The sequence below is a fragment of the Morone saxatilis genome, unplaced genomic scaffold (assembly GCF_004916995.1).
Source record: "Morone saxatilis isolate NCDOM2014 unplaced genomic scaffold, NCSU_SB_2.0 Contig21, whole genome shotgun sequence".
Taxonomy (NCBI): domain Eukaryota; kingdom Metazoa; phylum Chordata; class Actinopteri; family Moronidae; genus Morone; species Morone saxatilis.
In genome coordinates, this window is record NW_023339774.1 from 8185282 (window position 1) to 8200395 (window position 15114).

Genomic DNA, 15114 nt, shown 5'->3' on the forward strand with positions numbered 1-15114 from the left:
CTGTTTTACTGAGACCCAACACTAACCATCACCTGCCCCCTTAACACTGGCCCACCTGCAGATTGTCTGGTCCAATAACAACTCTCTCTCCAACCACGACCTTCATACTTGGGGCTCTGCTCCTGATGAGTGGCGGCTGGTCGTTGACCGGTGTCACTGTGATGTTGAATTTCTCTGTCACTGCCAGGCTGTCCTTGACATTGCCATGAGAAACCACAGCCAATGACGAAAAGGAGGATGACGAGGCTGAAAAGAGAGGAGAAAAGGAGGAGGAGGAGGGGGAGGAGGAGGAGGAATCAGAGGACAAAGCAGACAAGGAAGATGAGGAGGAAGAGGAGGAGAGATCCAAAGGAGCCACCCAGGCCCGAAAAGTGAAGCTGTCGCTCGTTGTCTCTGAGTCATCATGGATGTATGTGATGCCGAACTTGTTTAGGGTGACCTGGGAGAAATCAGGCTGGTTCCTGTGAGAAGATGTAAACATAAAAAAGGCCACACTTAATATTTATTTAATATTTGTAAGGTTTTCTTTGAAAAACCAAAACACATGTCACCAATCAAATGTTTGTGTCCAGAATTTCTCCACTTAGTTGCCCAATGTGTGACTTTTGTCCGTTTAATGTTTCCCTTGTGAATATATAACATGCATACATGTGCCTTGGATTTGGTTGGGCTCATTTTGATTCTAGTGTTCAGTTCATTTATAGAGACTCCAAGAACTGAGCCAAGCACCTGGTGAGGTTGTGACCTCGTATAGACAGAGCCCCGTGGCGCGGCAGTGAAATCACACGGTACAGGATGTGGTGGTCTTTCCTGCGGGGCTCTGGGACTTTCACAAGGAGATTGGAAGCATCGAGTTTAGAGCTGTCAATCATCACCCGGCCTCCCTCGGCCACCACGGCACCTGAATGACAGATACAAACACCTCAACCGGTCCTCCTGAACTTATATTCTTCCTGGTACAAGCGTTTATCCACCTATTCTTTCCAGAATCACTCATAATGTCAGACAATACCTGCATTGTTCAGTAGTCTGGTCTTATGTTGAGAGTTGTCGTGATGTTCGTTGGCCTGGTAGGTGATTAAGATGGTGAAGGTATGTGGAGGAAGGAAAGCAGGGGGAGAGGACACAGTGAAAGAGAAAGAGTCTGCAGCCGACCATCCTACTGACTCTGGCTTCTTCTGATCATACAAGATAACTCCATCATTCACCTGAGGGACAAAGACAAAGAAATGAGGAGGGAGATTTATTTTATTTGAGTAAAGAATTGTTTTCCTTTTGCTGCAAAGACATACAACACACACACACAAATCCCTACCATGCTTTGTGTGAACATGGATATATTTTGTGTAGAGTTATCAGGCATACGTCGGACCAGGCGACCGAGTTTAGGAGGAGTGGTCACTGCAAACACCACAGAGTGGTTTCTTCTGATGTCGCTGACGTCGTTGGTTACAGCCTGAAGCTCCTGCTCAGTGATTGGTGTCACAGAGCCTTTAAAGATAAGAAAGATTTAGTGAGAGATAGCTCACAACAAAAAGGAGGCAGTGAATGATCCTTGTTAAAATGTATTATCATTAGACATCCCCATGCTTTCATTCTAAATTGTCAGAAAAGGGCAGACAGACTGAGAGTAAGTGAAATGAATGAATGAATAGGAAAGTGAGGGACTTTTTGGTGATCTTTTTCTTAAATGTTTTTATGTGTCATCCACCAGGAATGATTTCTTCTTCCTTTTGAGATGTAACTGCTTCTGCTTGTGACAATTATAGCAATTTTTAAAATGTGCGGGGGCACTGAGATGAGTCACCCTCTTGTGTTTTTGTAAAAAAATCAGTTATCAGTATGCAAGATATTGTGTCTGATGTACTAAGGTACTAAGTGCCCACTAAATTCAGCTATGTCTGAATAAAGTGATTTTATGTTTGTATTTTTATTGCCGCAAGTAATATACTATTTTGTTAAGGATATAAAAGAAAAAAAAATCCACTACAGTACGAAATGTTCCATACTTGGCTATCAGAATAACAGCTTCACTTATGTAACCTTGACCAGAGTGACGACTGATAAGTGTGTATGTTTACAGGTTGGTGTAAGTGCAAACATGATGCTAATGTTTAGGCTAGTGATGCCACCCAGTGCCATTGTTATAAAACTGCATTACATTTTTCTATTTTATTAATAATCATAGGAGGAATGAGGTTAATTTCAACATTAAACACTTATAAAATGGGAAAAATAAACACATTTCATGATAATAAATTTTGTCCCACAAAACAATCTTCTCATGACCCTGAAGAGAGCTCTGAATACTTAGGTTAAGAAGTGATAGATCACCGAGTTCATCAGTAGTACATGTACATGTACTGATCTTGAGCAGAGAAATGTCTGCCTAACCTCTCCTTCCATCAGTCACTATACAGTATTTCAGCTGATTTTGTGCAATCCAGGGTGTCAAACCAGGTAAAACCCTACCTGGGTAGACCTCCATTGGGTGATTTCTCTGCAGGGTGAGGACCAAAGAGTGGGCAGTTGTGCTGAAGATCTGGCGAGGGGCAAAGTTCACACCATCGTTTACCTGGAAGTGAAAGCCTCCCGACAAAGCACCTACACATGAAGAGAGTCAACATAAAATAAAACAGAGGCGTTATTACTTCATTTATTCTAGACTCATCTAACTCATCCACAGTATTGGTCTATATGCTCACCACTGTGCACGAATACCAGTTGTCCGGTCTGTATGTGATTTTGGGTAAAGTTCAGGATGTGTCTGGAGGGGGCGCTCTTCAGGGCCAGGTGCCCGTTGCTGGGTGGTGTGACAACGAACTCCAGCCCCTCAGGCAGAGTGTCCGAGTCCTCTGCACTCAGATCATTTAAGGTGATTTCTGTCACGGAACCCACCCACACCTGAGGAAACAAGGAAAGGAAGGTGGTTAGCTTAGCTTAACATAAAGACTGGAAACAGGGGAAACAGCAAGCTTGGCTCATTATATAGGTGTTATATATAATAACATGTCACTATAATAAGAACAACAACCATAATTATAATATAAACAAAATAATATGAAGGACAATAACAATATCGATATTTAAGAGTTGGAAAAATTTTGTAAAAAAATATCAGCCAATATTATTTTTGATTTTTGTTTTTTTTTCACAAAAAAACAAATGAATAAATTTACTTAGGACCATCTCTTATGGGTGTATATTGCCACTCCCCACCTTCAGACCCTTGTTGGCTGCAATAACAGGAGTCTCATCATTGACAGGAATGACATTGACGTGAACGGTGCAGGGAAGACTGTGCTTCCTGATTTCTGTCTGATTGGCCACAATGGTAAAGTTGTCTCTGTGTGTGTCGCTGCCGTCATGGGTATAAGAGATGTACTCACGTTCCACCTGGAAAGATTTATGTAGAGACTGATTATAACATGGCCCTGATGAAATTACTAGCAAAACAACAGTAAACGTGACACACACAGGTGTGTTTTTACTTAATATGGTCATTGAGTAATAAGTCTTATGTTGAAAATGCTGGAACACAGCAACAAAACAGAGCAAAGAGTGTCTTTTGACAGAGCTGGGTATCGTTTCCCAAAAGCATATTAAGACTAAAATCATTGTAAATTAGCTTTTGTTGTCTTTAGACATTCTGACAAGAAGAGATTAAGTGCGTCTTAAGGATCACTTTACTGAAGATGCACTAGAGGGGAAAAAAAAAATTTGGATCACACCTACAGACTCTTTACAGCACAAATCCTTCTATTTACCCGTTTAAAAAGAATATTTTCCAACAGTGTGCGACTGTGCGTGTGCTGGTGGTCAAACCTCAGTGTGAGTGAAAGCAGTGATGGGCATCCCCGGGATCCGGCTGTGCTCCAAGTGTCCGTGTAGTGGTGGAACTATGACCTGGTACAGGAAGTTCATCCCTGAGAAGTGATGATTGGCGACCTTGATGATGTCAGAGGTCAGCGGCAGGGACGACCCCTCATCAAGGGTCAAGTCAGACACCTACAGAATAGACCAACAGATGATAGTACTAGTTTGTTGGCGGGTTACTTTGAAGTTAGCTAACTGATCAGTTGATTCCTCCTTTGTGCAATCCTTTGGTTGGGAAAAATAACTCTCTAAACTCTCTTTTTTTCATGCTATTCTTTCCTTTTACTCCTGATACTCAAAACTTCTAGACAAACATTCTGTACCTGTAGAGGGAGCAGGATAGGAATGATATCAATCTCCAGCCTGACAGGTCCGACCTTTGTGACCCCATTGGTTGCTTCCAACAGGACAGAGTCGTTGGTGCTTCCTGCAGCCTGCTGATGGTAGATGATCAATCCCTGGTTGAGGTCCTCCTGAGTGAAGGAGGTTGTTGGCTGCTCTCTGATGCCCTGCAGGGGGGAATGGAGCAGACAAACCCATTAGGTGTTGTTTCTGTGTGAGCTTTCGGGGGCCAGTTTTTATTTTTGATCAAAGCAGAGAGTGACAGAAAATATCAGTCAAAAAGAGGGGGGTGATATGTGAAAAAGGTCCCACGCATACCTGCCAAAGTATGTTAAAGTTGTGATAAAGTCAGTTAATATAAAAGGAGGGACTTCTAGTGACAAAACCACAATTATAACCTGATATTCCCTGGAGCTCTACAGGGCTAGTTTCTTTTTAGCAACTCCACTTTCATTAAAGCCCCTAAAAATGTGGTTTTACATCTTTAGTATGTCTCTGAAACATTAAATATTTGAGAGTTAAAGTTTGGAAAGAAGAGCTCCTTAGTTACTGTTATTTGGAGTTCAGCAGTCAGAAACTTTGATTTTCTTTCATCAAGACTGTGTGGTGTGGTTTGATCTGATCTGACCCCCATAGCTGCTCCACTTAGTCAGCTTAAAACAAAAAAGCTGGGTTAAATGTTGGCTGTACTTGATGGAAGTGCAGCTGTCCTCTATTGCTGTTCCGGTGCTTGTCCCTGGGGGGAAACCTCTGAAGGAAGCCCAGGGTCGGAGGATCTTCGACAGTAAAAACTATCTCTGAGGGCTGACTGTCCTCATGAACCACCTGTTCAAACAAAACACTACATATTAGCAAATCATGTGGAAATATGCCACGTTTATTAGTACAGGCCTCATTAATAAGCAACACCGGAAGATGATATAGTAGGTATGTACTCTAGACAATGAGCCAGACAACATTACCTCCAAGTTGTCCCTGCTTATGGAGACGTTCTGTCCCTCTGCCACCACCACTGGACGGTTACTTATGATCGTTGGCGGCCTCTGGTGACTTTCCAGGTAGATTTTTACCGGCACTCCGATATCTAGATGTACCTCCCTCCTTCCTCTGTCCAGTCGGTTCTCTGTAGTCTTCTCCCTTGCTCTTGCCGTCACATTGAACCCATCTGACAGCTCATGGCTGCCATCGTGGTAATACGCCAGGTGCCCTGCCATCAGATCTCGTTGGGTGAATATTGAAATTGCATCTGCTTTTGTTACAGCCTCACGATCTTTATCATTAAAGCAGAGCACACCATGTTTAGGTGGCAGGAAGACCTCAAATGTCACTTCCTGTGGGTCTCGGATATCAAGGTTGCTGAAGACGCTGAGGTTTGTAGAGGTCAAGGTTGTGATCCCACCTCGCTGGACCGTGAGGCCTGTGTTGTTCTCAGCCTGAAGGTAAGGATCCTGAGCCATTACCTGCACCAGCCAGTTACACAGCAGACAGAAACTAATTATTTACAGCAGAAGTCAGCAAATACGTCAAGACTTATTTTCACACTAAAATGGTTTATGATATTTAATTACCAGCAAATAATTTGTATATGTAGCTATAATTCACCAGTTAAAGGAAACCATCACACACACATTTTAAACTACTAATAAATAATGAAAATATAAAGATGAAACAAACTGTCACAACATGAAAAATCAATATGGATTTCTGACACTGCTATTTTCTGCTACGCATACTGGTCAACTTATCCGATCTTTTAAATCTTTGCTTAGGCACTTTTTTTTTGCCTCCCTTTTGTTATCTCAATGGATAATAACACCTGGCCAAGGGATATCATTTAAAATTTTGCCAGTAACAGTGAAGTGAATCAACAGTATTTACCTTGTAATACATAAAGAAATAAAGAAATAAAATCAGAAAATACATAACAATGAAAATATTATAATCACCTCCAACAGGGTTGAAACATAATGTTTCCCATCTGATACAAATAGCACAAAACGCCCAAAACTCACTCCTCTGTGGACAAACAGCACCTTTTTCTGAGAGGAGTGAAAAGACAGGGTGATGATGAAAGAAGAGTAAAGAGCATCTGCATGTAAAAAAAACATTTATAACACCAATTTCTGAATGAAGATCCAACAACGTCTGAAACCCCCTCTCTCCACACTTTTTCAACACTGGGACTGGCAGGCTGCGTCCTACAGTTTTTGCAATGCATGCAGCACTTGGCCAGGTGTGCAGAGGTGGATTTGAACTTCATTCTTCACGCAACTGCTTCATCAAATTCTGTGTACAATCAGGTGCAACATATGAATATCTTTGAGTACAGACTGTCTGAAATGTGTGCACCCTTATCCCCATTTGTACGATTTATCGTGTCTCATCTCTTTTGCACCCAAACCTCAGTGTGGTCATTTGTCACAATTTGTGTAAACATTGTTTGCCTTTGGATGTGCTTGTGCAAGATTTCCTGCGAACTGGTTCACTTATCCAAGAGGCTTCATCAGTTTTACTGGTAAGTTGCAAGACTTTTAAACCAATTTTTGGATCAGTCTGACATTAAGGATCACACAAGGGTTGTTGAAATCATGACACAGAAACATCTGAATACTGAAACATACTGTTGACTTAGTGATTCTACATATTCTACCATCTGGATGACCAAAAATCTTCACAGATAAATGGTGCTAACCTGCTCGAGGTCCCGCTGTGTGAACTCGTACAGCTTGTGACTGGTATCACTGGCCAGCACCAGCTCTCCCATAGGAATACCCCTCCGCGTGTAGACTAACCAACTGTCCTCAAAGTCAGAGTCATCGTCCCGGTAACGAAGGTCATTCAATGTCACCAACCTCTGCCCATCACGGGCCACATGGAAAACTTTATCGACAACCCGGACAGGTCTCTGATCATTGACGAGCTGCACAGAGATATTAAAGGTGTGTTCTGCTGTGTTTCTGTCCTCCTTCTTGCTGGTGTGTTTGTGAGGTTTGTAAACCATGATTTGAAAAGTGAAGGAATCCTGCTTGGTCTCGCTGTCGTCATGAATATACATGATCCTCTCCTCGATGATATCCAGATTTGTGAAAGTCACAACGTTGTCGTTAATGGAAGTTGAGTTGGAAAGGTTGATCCTCCTTATCTGCCCGTGCCTAGGGCTCAGCGTAATGTTGTAGAGGACCTCACGGTTACTTGCTGTGTGAGTGTACAGAATATCTTTGTTGATGACTTGACTTCCTCCCTCCAGGATTGTGAGGCCTTTGTTTATAACAGTGATGGCAGTCGACTCTACTTTGATGTTAATTCTGAAGTCGTAAGTTGCTGAGTTGGCATGTGCTGAAAACACCTGAAATCTGAACATGTCTCTGGTGTCATCGAGCAGCCTGTTGAGCAGCTCATACTTCACCAAGCCATCTGTGATATTCTGTTGGCTGAAGCTTGAGTTCCTTTGTAGAACGTGGTCGATGAGGAATAGCCTCCCTTTCTTTGGTACTGTTAGGAGCCTGAAGTAGAGGTCGCTCTCATTGAGTTTAACACCCTTAGAAATCACATGGAGGTCCTCCGGAGTGACAGTAGCATTCTGAACACCACTGACCTCCATCTTACTGCGTGTGACCTTGAAGTGAATCCAGCGTATCACAATGAGGAAAACAACCTCCTCTGTAGCCAGGGAACCGGTGCTGATCTTACATTTGAAGTGATCAGTGACATTGTTCTGAGTCTGAAGGCCATGATAAGTGTTGACATATCTGATCCGTTCTTTTTCCAGAAGCTTCTGAGAGAAGGAAGTGGTCGGTTTCCAGTCGCCACTTGAGTGCAACCGCTGGAGCTCACCAAACTGTGGCAGCTCTGTAACATCATAGTGGATTTCCACTTCCTGATCAGCCACATTAACTTGTACTGCAAGGTGAATGGTTGTGATGATGGAAGCCCCGCCTTGGTTTACCTCCAGTCCGGTGTTATTCACCAGTTCGTGTTCGAGTGGCACCGCCATAATCCTCAAAACTACTGTGTTGCTCAACTGTGAAAAGAGGAGGGAACAAGAAAACAACAGAGGTAAGGATAGGAGATGAGACAAGAAAAAAGGTGTACACAAGGGAGGATCATCATAGTCACCTAGATTCATCCCCCACCATAGATGCCTGTACTAAATTTCAATGACAATCTGACTCATAGATATTGAGATATTTCAGTAATGTTCCAACCAACAGACCGCCAGACCGACACTGCCATCCCTAAAGCTGCTAGCATGGCTAAAAATGCCCCAACCCTATATCTCACATTCTTTATTATTACATCTTATGGGTTTATTGTGTCTTGGGTTTGTTCTTTACTTACCTTCAGCCCATCACTGACCCTGAGTGCCAGCCTGGAGGTGGGGACCCCAGTGTGGACAAAGCTGATCTTACCCTCCTCCAGATCATTCAGTGAGAACAAGTTAATGGCCCTGGAAGATAGATGCAATCCTGTTAACATACATGTTCTTTTGCATTGCAAGTTTACCACTACCATAAAATGAGGAATACATGAGGAATAGTGTTTTATATACATTTTGTAACCTACTATCTATGAAGTAGACTGTAATATATAAAACAAATATAGCTCTACTTCTACAGTTGGTTCTGTCCATTATGGATTGCTATGCATATTAAGCAAAGGTACAGATCCTGGTCAACTTAGGACCAATGGAAAAGGGTAATGATAATCACATCTGATTTAATTTTCATTACTTACTTGGTTTCAACAAGGTAACAAAGATGGCTTACACTAAATGTGGAGACCATATCAAAATCTGGCAATCACAGATATGTAGCATAATTGCCTATATTATTCAGTTTTTTTGTCAGGTCTAGTATTTAAAGATATTGATGATTTTCTTTTGTCAGTTTCTAGTTAGGTAACAGCAGATTCAAAAAGCAGTGAGAGAAGCCATCTATGATTAGCTTTTGTTTCAAAAGCATTCATTTCACAGTGTATTTTTATATAGAATATTTTGTTTCATCTGGTTGTATAACAATCTCAGCTTCAGTGAGTCTTTGAAACCTGTCGTCTTTTTCTACCCTTGTCCTTATATATTTATATATATATACATTATATATGTACAAAAAGCCAATTCTCCACTTGGATTGGTTGTAAGGAGAATGCAAGGCACTGTAAAGACTCACAAGCCACACAAACCTGCCAGGGTAATCCTGGTGCTCAAGGTGTCCAACCTCTGATTTGAGGTTTCCCAGGGAACTGAACACCAGCTCTGCAGGACTGCTGTCAGGGTCTGACACTCTCACCACATCTGTTGTCAGCTGGGGACATTGTGGTTGTATTAATTTTTTATTTAATACTTTACACAAATATACATGCCATCCAGCCATTCTGCTGTACCTACCTGTCTCTTGGAGTTCTCCACCACAGTGAAAAGATTTCCCTCCGGCATGCTGAGCACAGGTGCATCATTAACAGGACTGATGCTGATATCAAACCGGTGCAGGCGGTTGCCCTTCAGAAACACAGGAACCTCCTTCTTACTTCTGCAGAATACTGAAAACATGAAGAAGTCCTGTTGGTCCTCTGACCCACTGTGAACGTACATCACCCGGCCCTGCCACAGGTCCAGCATACTGAAAGTGCGGTCAACCTCTTCTGCTCCTATTGTAATAGTCCTCTCCTGCCCCTCGCCCCGAATCCCATCAGGGTCAAGACTTAGGTCCAGCCGGAGCTGGCCATGGACAGGCTGTCCCTCTATGCGGAACATCAACTGGGACGGATGAATGCCCAATTTCCGAAAATCCAGATTCACCTAAAAAGGAGTGAAAATAAGAACTGACATTGATGCTATAATGTTTACACTATATCACTTCAGCTATTTTTTACTGATATTTATGTATAAGTAACCTGTCAAATACCTAAAAGTAAAAACACAACCAGTCCTACCCTCATGTGTTTGGGCTCCAGTGGTGCCCGGCCTCCCTCTGCTACTTCTAGCTTTCTCAGGAACAAAAAGTTAGGGTTCTTCTTATTGTTGATAATTGGTTGTGTGGTTGTGACATGAGACGCAGGACGATCTGTTGGACTGGTGGTGGTCACTGCATCTGGAGCTTGCCCTGTCTTACAGCCCACAGTGATGTCCTTGGTGATGGTGGCATGAGGTAAGCCTGTTCTTTGAGTGTTCACCCTAATTTCCCTGAGGCATCCTTTAAAGGAGCCTCCTCCCCCAGCGATTTGCCCCACAGGCATAACGGACATCAGCCCAGCTCGCCTTGCCTCTCCACGGGCTTCTTCGTCCAACCCTCCCAAGAAGAGAGGCCCTTTGAGCTGGATGACCTGGAGCTCCAGGCTCAGGTCAGCCTTGATCAACTCCTCGCCCACCTTCAGCTGGATGCTGTAGGGCAACAGGTGCAGCTGCATGGGGTACCAGGTGTAGTTGCTGTGGACATGTGTTAGAGAACGCAGCTCAGTCTTAATACCCTCTCCATTTCCTACTGTTGCCACCAGGTGACCATCTCTGATCTCTATGGCAACAAACCCTCCCAGGTTGCCAGAGCTATACAGAATAATGCCATCTTCTTCTCTTGCAGAGGGGTGCAATTCACATTCAAACACCCCCTCCTGTGGCACCTCCCATGGCGGGAGAGAGATAAAGGCTTTAGAGCTGAAAAAGCTGACAGAGTCATCATCTGTTGCAGAAAACTGTGGACTACAGCCCAATGATACCTCATGGACGCTCTTGTACCCAGAATAAGGTCTCAGGCTGGACAGCAGGTTATGTTCATTGAACACAACTTCATCTACGCAACCTCTAAACCCAGTGGAGATGTTGAGAAGGTTAGGGTGGTTCAGTCCAGCTGCTCCACCAACAAAAAGCCCATCCTCGACCCTGAGCTCCAAATCTGGTCCCGGCATACGGAGGCTGGTATGAGAGTTTCGGTCCACAGTCATGGTGACATTATGATGTTTGTGAGTCAGCTCCATGGAGTGCCATGCTAGGTCACTAAGATGGATGCCCTTTTCTGAGCGTAGTGAGCGCTCACCTGAGCCCAAGTCCAGACGTACCTGAGTGATGTAGGGAAGGCGAGGAGGGACAGAGTTAGGGGGAAGAGGGATAAAAGGTGATAAGCAAGAACACAAGATGAAAGTCTTTCTAATATATGTTTTTATGCCAAAACACAAACTTCAATTAGTAAGACAAAGAGTTGCAAGAAAAGCAAAACACGTGGTAGGTACAAGTGGACAAAAGTGGAATTAAGGGAGTTGTTAACTGTATATTAAAGGATTATTCCACAAACACAAATGCAACCAAACTCTTTCATGAGCAGCTCCTTTGCCACGTACTTTTCATTAAACTATTGTGGTCCTCTCTCTTAACCTGGGTCATGAAGGAACTTGTTCTGAAATGAAGCGAGTGCCAGGGGGTTCTTTTTTTTCTCTCTGCAAGCAATCTGACACCAAGTTGAGTGTGTTCAGTCTTCTCTCTGGCTCTCCTCAGGATAGTAAATGCCAAGCTAAAATGACCCAAGGGACAAATATTTTATCTTTTTTTGAAGGTGAGTGAGAAGTGAGGCAACTTTATGTGAGAGCCTCTGGACAGGTTTTAGTTCAACTTATTTGTGCACATATTCTTAAAAGCTAAAATGACAAATTAACACATTTGCTTTGCTTGGTGTTTATCACCCATTAAAAGATTTCTGCCAGTTGCTTTTGAAAAGTTTGCTACTATCTACTACTGTACTACACCATAAGTGTTTTAGCCTACCTGCAGGCGCCCAGAGATCAGTTCCAGCAGCAAGTAATCTCTGCGTCCAGCTGCCAAAAACAGCAGCCCCGACTGACTGGAGGTTCGAAAACGTACATGGAGCACTGTCTGAATGGACGCCTCCACTGTTCGTAGGTGGATGTAGCCATCACCGTAGAAAGACACTACAACAATGAAAAAAGGGGACAGAATTCCATAAAGGTGCATGGAAAGTTTTTACTGACCCAGAATGTAATTGTGGGGGGTTGATCAGTTTTGATTAATCAATACTAATAGCAGATGAACTGGTTTTCACCAGTTCTGGTTGTGTTAATATGCTACACACAGTAGGGTGGCCATAATATCATTGTTAAGACTTTGGTAGAAAGGTAGTAATTAAACTCGATAGTAATATTTGAGGCTGTAGTTTGTGTTCTACTTTACATTATATTACAAGGTGTTATTGTACTGTTTTGGCTTGCAGTCTAGTCAGAAGCATATCAGATAAAGGTTTCATTCCCAGCTTTCTCAGAAATTATTGTGAGGGGAATTCATAAAATGGCAAGCTGGAGGTTTGTCCCATGCTGGCATACTTTATTTTTCTATTTTAATTACATAATCAGTTAAATCTGTCTACAAAAATATCTGCTAACATTTCGTGACCAAAGGCCTTCTCCCTGCAAAGGCTATTCCATTAATCTGTATTGACTGGCTTGTCGATGTGGCGTCTACTCTGCACTTTACACCTGCTATCTGAATTCAATTAATGACAACTAATGCATTCTGGAGTGGGTCATCCTGAAATGTTCTGATGCTAATTATACTTCACCGATGACCCAAATGACATAGATTGGGCATTTAGTTGAACAGACATTTCTCAGTGGCAGGGCTGCTCTTAAAGAGCAAATGACATCATTAGTTGGTGTAAAAATTTGGGGGCATTGTTTTTTCACAAAACATGAAGCCAACTCGAATTGCGAACCCATGGTCTGAATGTAAATAAAAATGTGTATGCCAGCTATTTGAATTCATTCATGACCATTACATTGTACTCATCCCAGATATGAACTATACAGTTATATTGCTAGTTTGAACGTTAAAACAAGATCTACAACCATGTTAGCGGCTCTGTGATTTTTTCATTTGACACATTTTTTTCTATAGCCTCGAACAAATGAGGCACATCTGAAATACACCTTTGCTTTCTAGGGTTTCATAATTGTGGAATTACGATGTACTTGTATTTAGCAGTGATGCCAGTATACCCACCACTCCCATCTTTGAATGAAAAAAAAACAGTAAAGTAGTCTTGATTTAATCAATTTGATTGATTTGATTTATTAGCTGTATGGGAGCACTCTTTCAAAAATGACTTCAAAAAAAAAATATCAATTTGTGGAAACGATGACACACAGCAAATAAAGGTCAGGAGTTGGCGTGTGGTTGGGGATGGCAGTGATACTGAACACAAGACAGAAATTAAAGTAGCATTCAAATTATTCAAATTAAAAACAAGATCCAAGAAACAGAGAAACTATTTCGTACAACAGACTATTTCCATCGTCTCAATAAAAAGAGCAAATTATGATTATGAGAGAAAAACCGAAGCCAAAACATTTTATGAATAAATTACTAACTAGCTGCCGTGTAGAGCTCACAGATTCTACAGTGTAATTACTTGACAGCCAATAATTTATGTTCCCACATCACACAGAAAAAAATCAGCAACTCAAGCTAGACTTCTAATCACAACATAGTGTTCAACATTTTGGGCTAAAGTTAGGATACTTTTGTGTATTTAACATGGTTGTACAAAGTACAAATTTGCTTTTAAAAGCGTAAAAAAAAGAAAAAAAACACTCATCTTTTACATCCATTTTTTACAATTCCAAATGTTCATCCTCCTTTTGTTTTAATTTCATGCCTACATTCGTCTTAGTTGTTTTAATGACTTATTATTGTATTGCTTTTATATTATCCATATAAATGCATTGACTGCAAAAACTATGTAAGTTTATTATCAAGGCTATCGTTATAAGACTGGTCCCAGTGAGAAGTACTCAGTCAGCAAGCCGGCCCAGCATGCCGCTCTACATAAAGCTTATAAGCCCACTGTCAGTATAACCCATGTCTGTCCATCTATCTCTAATCTGCCTCTATGATACCAGTGAACATTGGATTATTAGTAATCTTCCTACAGTCACAGACACAGCTCGAACGTAAATGCAGGTCTTTAATGCACTGTCATGAACAGGTTAGAGAGGATAGAGATATGTACAACTGACTTAGGAAATGCTGATTTGCTGTTATTTCTGCACATGTATAGGTAATGTTGATATTTCATTGGCAATCATTCAGATTTGATCGGAAGTGTTGCTTGAGATGTCCACAGTATTAACTGAACTATGATGTGTGTGGATTCATAAACACTGATAAAATATTCCTTTTTATACTCAAATTAATACTAATTTTGCTTTTTTTAGGAAAAGCAATGAGCAACTTGATAATAATAAAAACTATATTATAAGCTTTCAACTGTCTAGGAGGGCATTCGGTGAGCAGTGTGACACCATATCATGTACCCATGTCCCCCCATAAGTAACAACAACCAAAATATAATCCAGTACCCAGCAGTATATTGCCATATGTCTACAGGCAATATTAGACTGGATTAAACATTAAGCTGCCAACTGTCACAGGCACATTTTAACTTAATCAAAGGTTGTAAAAACAACTATTCTGCATTTACAGCATTACCATTATCTCCTTTGTCAATTAGTTAGTGCCTTAACTTACCTCCATAAACTTGTCCTGTGGAAATTAGCAGGAGCAGAAACAGATCAGCCACAAAACTCCCCATTGTTAGTTAGGCCCTTAAAATCTGACTTGCATTTAGTTAAGAGCAACATCTGGCTGCTTGATTGTGCCGCCCATTGTCTTGGCTCTGCATGTCACTTCAACCACTGACAACGTCCCTAACACTAACAGCCTCTACTTGCTTTGCTGGCTTTAGCTTACAGCTTTTAAAAAAATGTACCTGTGCCTGTGAGCAGAGCACAGCAAGGTGGAGCTCCACCCTCTGACCCTCCTCTTGGCTGTTGTAATGCTTGGTACCAAACATGAACACAAGGGGGTGGTGTCATAACACATACAGAGACGGGGGGGGGGGG

At 41.9% G+C, this 15114-nt stretch overlaps 1 protein-coding gene across 1 annotated transcript in view; it reads right to left on the reverse strand.

Moving 5' to 3' along the window:
* The window catches only part of LOC118332855 (chondroitin sulfate proteoglycan 4-like), a 20742-nt gene extending 5938 nt beyond the window's left edge, over window positions 1–14804 (reverse strand). Inside the window, exons 1-21 of the mRNA XM_035668290.1 lie at window positions 14741–14804; window positions 11966–12129; window positions 10147–11265; window positions 9916–10012; window positions 9602–9861; window positions 9397–9518; window positions 8557–8665; window positions 6911–8239; window positions 6165–6257; window positions 5181–5678; window positions 4922–5043; window positions 4200–4377; window positions 3826–4008; window positions 3220–3396; window positions 2706–2904; window positions 2473–2604; window positions 1316–1491; window positions 1013–1208; window positions 730–901; window positions 315–461; window positions 56–188 (exon numbers count right to left, since the gene is read on the reverse strand). Coding sequence (XP_035524183.1) covers window positions 56–188; window positions 315–461; window positions 730–901; window positions 1013–1208; window positions 1316–1491; window positions 2473–2604; window positions 2706–2904; window positions 3220–3396; window positions 3826–4008; window positions 4200–4377; window positions 4922–5043; window positions 5181–5678; window positions 6165–6257; window positions 6911–8239; window positions 8557–8665; window positions 9397–9518; window positions 9602–9861; window positions 9916–10012; window positions 10147–11265; window positions 11966–12129; window positions 14741–14804 — 5670 coding nt within the window. The remainder of the gene's footprint in view (window positions 1–55; window positions 189–314; window positions 462–729; window positions 902–1012; window positions 1209–1315; window positions 1492–2472; window positions 2605–2705; window positions 2905–3219; window positions 3397–3825; window positions 4009–4199; window positions 4378–4921; window positions 5044–5180; window positions 5679–6164; window positions 6258–6910; window positions 8240–8556; window positions 8666–9396; window positions 9519–9601; window positions 9862–9915; window positions 10013–10146; window positions 11266–11965; window positions 12130–14740) is intronic.
* Window positions 14805–15114: the final 310 nt, after the last annotated feature.